Source organism: Zingiber officinale, chromosome 5B, assembly GCF_018446385.1.
Source record: "Zingiber officinale cultivar Zhangliang chromosome 5B, Zo_v1.1, whole genome shotgun sequence".
In the NCBI taxonomy this organism is placed as follows: Eukaryota; Viridiplantae; Streptophyta; class Magnoliopsida; order Zingiberales; family Zingiberaceae; genus Zingiber; species Zingiber officinale.
Genome location: NC_055995.1, coordinates 13066617 through 13075879, shown reverse-complemented (window position 1 = coordinate 13075879; position 9263 = coordinate 13066617). Strand labels below are relative to the sequence as shown.

The window sequence follows — 9263 nt, the reverse complement described above, 5'->3', positions numbered from 1 at the left end:
CTTATAATCCATCATGCTACCAAAAGAGGTAGTGAAGTACTCGCTCTCAAAACACCTCAACGTAATCACCAAAGATGCCTTGATCTCAATATCATCATCTGCTTCTTCCTTCACGTGATGTCTTATCACGTAAAGATAAGAAGCTAACTTCAACTTTTCTTACACCAGTATAAATTATATATCTAAATGTACTCACCAATTCATACGCCCATGAAATGGTTGTATCTCCTAAGTATTAAGCAAGTAGCTTTACACCTTTCCACATCAGTGGGGGTATCATATCCGAATGTACCTTCTAAGTCATCCTACCAGGTACAGATGGCCCAGGGTCAAAGTCCACATGGAATAGAATACGTCAATCCTCTATAAGTTGACCAAGCCAACAATGGTATACGACTAATTCAGTCTTCTCTACATTGGTACAAGTCATGTACCCAAATATTTCCAAAAATCTCTAACCAAGCACGAGTAACCCAAAAATTCAAAATCTCTATAAAAATAGAGTAAGTTGGTCCCCTACTGATCGAACCAAAAAAAATGGACCGGTCATCTACTAACTGATCCAATAAGAGTACATCAATCCTCGACAAAAGCAACTAAGCTAAATCAATCCACAACTACCCAAGTCAATAAGGATAAATCAGTCCTCTATAGACAGAACCAAAGAGAATATAAATTAATCCTCTTTAGGCTGACTTAACATGATTATTACTGGTAGTATGATATGACGAAACCCCTAAGACTGTTATCCTTAATTTCCAGTAGGGTCGACCCTGATCAGTGGTTGTCCCATCACATGCAATACATGCTACAAATAACTAGACAAGTACTAAAAGAGTACTAACACATATCATAACTAACTATCCTAGATAACCATATAAGTACTAAAAGAAGTGCATGATAACAATAACAATAACAAACATACCTCCTATAGCTTGGAAATGTCCTGCTGCTGCCTGGTCCCAAAACTCGAAAAGTCATATCGAGATAACCAAAACATGAAATCCAAAATACAAAAAAATAGCCATCGTAAACCTATGTCTCTGATACCAATAAATTGTCACGCCCCAGAGGAGTCACTACTAGAGGAAAATTCGGCAGCATCTCCCCTGTACCAGTGACAATCTGAATCATATATATACATCAACAAATAAAATACATCAGCCCACACGGTTGGAATATACACAACCACGCAGTTATATATATTAAACAACCCACACGGCTATACTAAAAACACAACCACACAGTTATATATATTAAACAACCCACACGGTTATGCTAAAAATACAATGGAAAAATAAACGGGGAGCCCACACAACCAAAACAACACAATGTGTGCTGACACATCTTAAACACAAATACAACACCAAAAACAATAAAATAGTCACATGGCTAAACACCAATATAAAACTAAATCAATAAAGAATATATAAAAGAAATCAAGAGCGAGGTAAACCGTCTTCTGATGTGACGTGGGACCAGCAGTCAGGATACTCCAAGTGATACGACATATCTATGTGTTAACCTGAAAACAACATGAAAAATAAGGAGTAGTGAGTTCAACAACTCAGCGGGTATCAAGCGGACATGCATAGTAAAATATAACTACCAGTAATAATCATGGAGTACAGTCTCCTGAACAATAACAGGTAATGCAAAACTGAAACAACAAAAGAAGAACTATACTCACCAAGGCCTCCTATCCTGACGTAAGGGTAGGAACCACACCAACAGATGTAGGGTCATCAAACCAAATACATCATGTTTCCTATATGCATGTCAATCATATGCAACCACCAAAATGCAGCAAGCACAAATAATAAATGCAATCCATGCATATGATGTAAATGACATGGTCACCCCTGACGCCAGTCAGCCACCTCACACGCGATGATGAGGTCGAGTGGGTAAGGCTATAACAATTGTGCACTCTGCCATCACTACTCCTGAGTGACCGAGTGGACAGGATGCTGTCGGAGTATACCTATCCTCCTACCCCAAACAGAGTGGGGGAGCCAAAGCTCTCATCTTCCTGTATCATAGTCAAGAGGAGGGATCCCTGGCCGCTACCACGCTGTAGTCAACACTACCCAGTGGAGTCTGACAGAGCAAAACTGGCACACACCCTGCCTAATAAACCACTAACCCATAAGTGGTTGTGTGTGCAGACCATGTAACTGGCGATGTGCTCAATAACAATGGAGCCGACAATCGCTCAGCATGCAATCATGCAAAATGGTGCATGACACTAAAGCATGTAAATCCTGAAGAAAAATACCAACCTCCTCAAAATGTGTACCAAAAAGGAAACCAAGTCTATAACAATGATCTAGGTATACATGCAGAAAATAAACCTAGGTACACATGCCAAGTAATAAACCTAGGTATGTCTGCCAGGTAATAAAACTATGTACACATGTCAAGTGGTAAACTAATAGCTAGACTTATATCCAGTATTGCATTGTATGTCACTATTTCTATGAACAAAAGTACACGTGGCAAGAATTATGAAGACATAAGCAGAAATGCACAACAGATAACCCTATAGCTAGGCATACTATGGTGTCAAGTAGTGATATACCAAAGCAGATAATAACATAACCAGTACTACTAGTTATAACCTACTAAACATATCAGAATGACAATATCAAAACAGATAAGTCAAAGGTACCCCGTCTTTATACGTAGATTGTGTCAAACCAATCCCATGTCGAGAAACTCGCCTCGAATCAAAATCCCGCGATCACATAATGTACTTAGCTAATACATATGTAGCAAATAACTAAATAAAATCTCCACCTAATTAGGAAAAACCCTAATCGAAGTAATTAACATAATTCATTAATCCAATTATAGGTTTAACTCAATCCACAATTCCTTCACTTCAATCCTACTCATGAGTTAATCAATTTAATCATGGTCATCTTCTAAGATCAATATACACTTAATTCATCCATAACAATTCAATGATCCTAACATCAACCATGCATCCATCTAAATCAATCAACTACCAAATAACCATCATGAATCAAACCAAACTCACCCAATTCCAGTGCACTACTGTTGTCTCGCGACCGAAGCACCATCCTATTGGTAACAGTGGTCAGGACCAAGTGAAACTGTTGTCCAACCAATCTAATGCCCCAAAATCAACATTAACCATATATCTATATCCAAATCATCCACTAGTAATAAGTGGTTATCTCCAACGTGATCGTTGATAGCAAGTTACTCCGATGATGATTCACAATTAGAAAAGCTTGCAGTCAGAAACTAGATTGTTTCATTTTAGTATCCTTGTTAAAGCGTATAAAAAAATAAAAATTTGAGTTTAGTATAATCGGAACATTGGATTTGCATTCTCCACGGGCACATGCATTAAAAATCCCTCATCGATACATATTTACAATATTTTTTAAATTGTGATTCAATTTAAATCAATTTTATTATTATTAAATTTACAAAGTAAGACTATTCTTTTATTGATATTAGAGTCAATTTTATTTATTTTATAATATAACTTATTAAATTTATAATAATGGAAGGTGGCAACTGATATCTTTGAAGAAAGAGAGTAGGTTTGGAGCACGTGAAATGACTTCATCGTATATATTGCTCGAGGTGTTTCAAACTTGTTTGTAGTTATTTCCTCAACGTATCAACTTAGTGCTATAATGGCTAGTAGTAGATGGTGGGTTATAGGTACAAAACCTAGTTGTCAAACATGATAGTTATGCTTATGTGTAGTCATCAAACTATGAAAAAACCCTTTTAAGTTTTGTCTTTTCCTGGTTCGGAGAGAAGGATCGAAGGAACAAGCAGTGCAATGGATGGGATAGGTGGGAGAGATGGATAGTGGAGTTGTTAAAAAACAGTGTTAGCTATTGATCGATATAGGTCATCATTTCAAACCTTTAAAACATTGAACAATTCATAAATTATTTATTATGATATTAAATTTCAAATAACAATACCACTAGTATTGCATTTCAAAAAAAAAAAAATAGCACCATGGCGCACTATATTTCAAAAATCAATATTATTTTAATACTATATAATATTACCATAATAATGTTGATTTTTGAAATACAGTATCTACTGTTCTTTGAAATCTAGTACATAACAATATTATTTTTTAAAATGTAATACTATAATGATACACAGAAAATAAAATAAAATAATAAATCTGCCCTTTATAACATCTAAAAGATAAATATGTCTTTTCAAAATTCCATCGTCTTTAATTCATTAATTATTAATTATTATTATTATTATTATAAGTCATCATTTTTCGATCCATCCAAGTGAATAAAACAAGCTCAATGTTTGGTGGACCACCCAAGTAATAAATGATGGATGCATTTTACTTCAATAGATGTGTTCATCATTATCATGTCTAAATATTGACAATTAGGATTGCAAATTAAATGAGCAAATATCTGTGAATAAGTTCCATGTTTAACATTAATAAAGGCCAATGATATGGCAGCGGAGAGAATCATGTTGAAGATTTGTTTGTAATTATAAGAGAGCAAAATTGAGTGGGACCTAACAACCAAAATTAAATCTATCTAGATGATAACATGTTTAAGAAAGATTCTGAAAGCAAAAAGGAGAGTAAAATATAGAAAATTGAAATTTACTTAGATTCTTGATTTCGGATGTCCTTATCATATTTGTCCTTATAATAAGAGCAGTAGATTCCAACGAATGCAGGACCATTGCAAAACACGCCATAATCAAAAAGGTGAATAGAAGGTAACAAGATTGATAGCCTTTAAGATGATGATGATGATGATGATGATGAGACACTCTGGAAGTACATCGCCGGCCTCCTAATTATCATGATCAGGAATTAGAATTGACAATCTCAGTGTTAAAAAGCCTAAGGAGTGTCATGCAAAGAAGCTACTAAAGATAAGATACTGAAACACTCAATTGAAATTAACAACTTCAAAGCTATCCACAGACTTCACAATCTCCAGGTCATGGTTTAAGACCCCCTGTCACTGAATTGATGGCGAAAGAGCTACCATTGATCTAGTCCTATCCACAAGTCATCCACAGTAGCACTCCTCCATTCTGAAACCTGATGCCACATGTTTTCCACGATTTAATGCACACATTTGGTTCATCTCCCACGAACAGGAAAGTAGAGAGGGCATTAAATCCTGGGCCATGTGTTTAATTTTCCAAGAGAATTAATAATTGCCATTCAATTCAGTTACCATTTCCGCCGTCGATGGGGACACGGGAGGGGAATACAATAAACAGAGAAGCCAAGGTGCCAAGCTGTGTAGCGAGGCCCATACGCTGCCTGGTGCGACGCCCATGCACGCAAACAAAACTTGTGGGAAGCCCCAACAGCCAACGTGCATTTTGCTTTCATGGCGAGCAGATGACGCCGAATGTAATAATAATTATTTTACGAATACGAAGAGAAGTTTACTGCCCTCTACTTTTTTTTAAAAAAAAATTATTCAATAATACGATGAATAAGATCAGGCTCCAAAATCGAAGACAAAGCTAAAAAAATTGACTGATTTGATGATCAAAGAGTTAAAGAGGAATCAATATTCAAGGGTGGTACGGTCATTTGATTTATCAATCAGACTCTTCATCTGGATCCCGAGTTTCTCAATATCGATAAAATTTTGAATTATTTTCATATCAATCAGAACTTAGTTTTTTTGGGTCATTGGGGATTAACATGGGCACTTGCCTTAGTCGAGTGATCAGGCTAATCGGATTTACGATCCGATCGGACATGCTAAGCACATGGTTTGATCGGGCTTTTTGACTCAGCCTAGTGGTTGAGCGTAGGTCAAGTCCTTGAGAGAGTCATCATCCTTTAGTTGACTCAACCCTATATGCAACAAGGTCCAACGGGGCGATAGAGACGACTCGGTCGGTCTACCATTAGATCATATTAATGGTTCATTAACCGAACGACTTAATATTCCTTTTTGATGTTTTGTGTAACAGTTATAAAAGAATCAAGGAAATATTCCTTGTGTAATCTTTATGATGAAAGTTTTGTGGTGGATCTATTTTTAAGAAAGGTATCATAATATCAGAATGTCATAAATCTTTTTTTAGAGATACATCTATATTCATGCATAGAGAAAAAATTGACACTATATAAGAGGTTTGCTTCTAAAAACTCAGGTTCATTACGCTACACTACATAACCTTACACATTTATAGCCTATTGTTCATTGAATTATTTTTCATCTCGAACACTTATTTGACTTGAACGTGAAAATGTCTGTGTCGGAGATTTCTCCCTTACTCAGTTGCTAACGTTTTCTTCCCTCTCTATATTTTTTTTTTATACATAGGATCACTCAACGCCCTCTACTTTTAATTCGAAAGTCTTTTCATAGTCAACGATAAAACCATCTACCCAGCACACCATCTTATTAATTTCAAATAAGATAATTCAATATAGAGAATAATTTTTCAAACAGTAAAATAGAACATAACTACTCGATATAAAAAATATATCCAAAATACTACAAAAATAAAAATTATTAAAAATAAACAAATATTTGAATCCTCTAAAGATATCTTAAATGGTATTTTTCAACTCAAAACTGGACGATTACATATTCTCCGATAACGAAGGTAGAGCTCTCAATTTTAGACGCGTAAGCACGGAATGACCCCGATTCCGAATCACAAGTTAAAACTTATGACGAGGATTCAAGCAGCGCGCCTTGTACGTAATCGTGACACTCCCATTGCGTCGTTTCGTGATTAGAGTGATCAATGATTAGCAACACAAATTGTAACCCAACGACAAATAAATAAATAAATAAATAATATCTGAGGATAATTAACTGAAACGGTCCCTGCCTTGATTTATTTATTTATTTATGTCAGGAACAGTGCGAAGCCAACCAGTCCACAGACCCACCGTCGAATATGTTTTTTTTGGTTATATTAATTAAATCCATCGCTTGCTACGTCACAATTCCTTTCTTACTAGCCCCCACGGGCGAGATCAACCGGTTATGACATGGTATTCTTGCAACATGGGTCGGGAGGTCGAAGGTCTGCGGCAGCAATTGCGATAACATCAATATCTGTCCGTGCTAAACACCTTCGACCGCCATGTCATCGCCGGGCCCGTATTCACCGTGATTTACTCCCTCTCATACTCGTGGGGCGGGTGAGGGGACCGCTGGGCGGCAGGACCCGCCTTTGCAACAATTCCTTTCTTACTAACCCCACTCAGTTCGTGTTTCTTCTGTTCTGCCGTCAGTCTCGATCGTATATAGACACCATTTCTTTCCCCCTTCTCTTTCCTTTTCTCTCTCTCACATACACACACAAGCAAGAGAGCTTGATGGAGGACGCCTGTGAAACTCAGCTTTCTCTTGCACTAGCTACGCCTTCAAGGCCTTCAGCGCACTGCCACCGTCGACTGCAACCTCGCGCTTCTCCGAAGAGCTTGGAAGGCGGAAGGCGGCCTGTCATATGCGACGAGGAGGAAGACAGCGATGCGAGGAAGAAAATTAGACTTACCAGAGAGCAATCCGCCATGTTGGAGATCAGGTTCAGGTGCCAAAGTAATCTCACTCCAGTAAGTACATATTGGATCCTTATAACTAATTAATTTACTGATCCTTCTTAATTCTCCCACGTAATTCCTCTGTTTTTCTTCTTTCTTCTAATGGATCAGAAGCAGAAACAAGCGTTGGCTAAGCAATTGAATCTCCAGCCGCGGCAAGTGGAAGTATGGTTCCAGAACAGGAGAGCCAGGTCGGTGGTAAAAATGTAGCGTATGTGTCTCTACCTACACATCAATGCTCAACTCTGTTAATTGCGACGTGTAGGAAAAAGCTAAAGCAGACGGAGATGGACTGTGAATTCCTGAAGAGGTGTTACGAGGTGCTGAGCAAAGAGAACCAGATGCTGCAGAAGGAGTTGCAGGAGATGAAAGCTCTGAAGCCCACGCAATTCCCGGCGGCGGCCGGTCTCTCAATCTGCCCGACGTGTGGGAAGATCGCCGGAGGCGATGATGACGCAGCTGCTCCGGCGACTCCAAAGACCGATCACTTCAGGAACCCCTTTTCGCATTCAGAAGCGCGTTGATCGGCAATTGGTCTGAGAGTCTCGATCGATCGATCCAAGTGTTAGTCAAGAACCCACACCTCTGCTATTTTTTTCAAGGGCTTGGGAGTCATCTTTCAACTCATTGAATTTTGGTAAGCCATGTCCATCGTGTTCTACTTAGCCTTTCTGTAATTTGTCGCAATTGTAGCAAAGAAGGTTTGTGGATCTATTAATTAAGTGTTTTTCCCGTCCTCGGATGCGCTCTGTGTCGCAATCAGATTAATTATTTTTATTCGTACATGTTTTTTTTTCTTTTCTTTTCAATTCTTTTATTTTTAATTTAAACCAAAAAAAAAAAAAAAAAAATCTATGTGAAGTAGTTTGGTATCAGGAATCGTCGACTATGCATTAAAAAAAGAATTATCTGATGGCAATCAGAAGTTGATATTGTTTTGTGGCCCAAAATTGTGGCCACGTGTTATTATCTGATAATTATGTTGAATATATTTGTGTAGAATAGATGAAAAAAGATTTATTGTGAATGAGACTTTAGTTACATGTTAAAAGTTTTAAGACATATTGATTGATTTATATTAATTCACATATATTAATTATGTGAATAAATATTTGAGGAGATGCTCTCTCTCACATGTGAATATGCAGGACGTTGGTGGCTCTAAAGCTCTCCACTTATGTACCCTTCCTTTGTCGAGCATTTTTTGTTTGGGGTTCATTGACTCGACTCTTCGCTCGCTTGACCTCTTTGTCTGCTTGGCTACAAGCCCGTCTGACCGCTCACTCGCCCGATTTACTTAGCTGGTCACTCGCTCAGTCGCTTACTCGATCCGCTCGATTTTCTATCCGGTTGGACATTAGACTGATGTGCTCACTTGACTGCTATGTCCCAACCGCTTAACTCGCTCAGATACCATGCAATCAGTGTTCAATACTTGATAGAAATTATATCTCCTCGATAGATAAATTAAATTTAGTTCAATGTAAATTAAATTCGATTAATTCTCTAAATTTCCGAATGATTGTCCAACACGTTATTTATATTATCATGAAAAGATTTTATAAAATGTTTTTTCATAAACGCCTTTAATCTTTTAATGTTTTTTTTCATAAATACCTTTGATCTTATTCCTCATCTAAACGACTCCGATTTTCTCAATTAAATTCCTTATTTCTCATTCTTTAAA

At 37.3% G+C, this 9263-nt stretch overlaps 1 protein-coding gene across 1 annotated transcript; it reads left to right on the top strand.

Moving 5' to 3' along the window:
* Positions 1 to 7297: 7297 nt before the first annotated feature.
* LOC121987252 (homeobox-leucine zipper protein HOX19-like) lies at positions 7298 to 8308 on the top strand. The gene is made up of 3 exons (XM_042541139.1): positions 7298 to 7588; positions 7688 to 7767; positions 7842 to 8308. Exons 1-3 carry the CDS (start codon positions 7352 to 7354, stop codon positions 8098 to 8100), a joined length of 576 nt encoding a protein of 191 aa, XP_042397073.1. The 5' UTR covers positions 7298 to 7351; the 3' UTR covers positions 8101 to 8308.
* Positions 8309 to 9263: the final 955 nt, after the last annotated feature.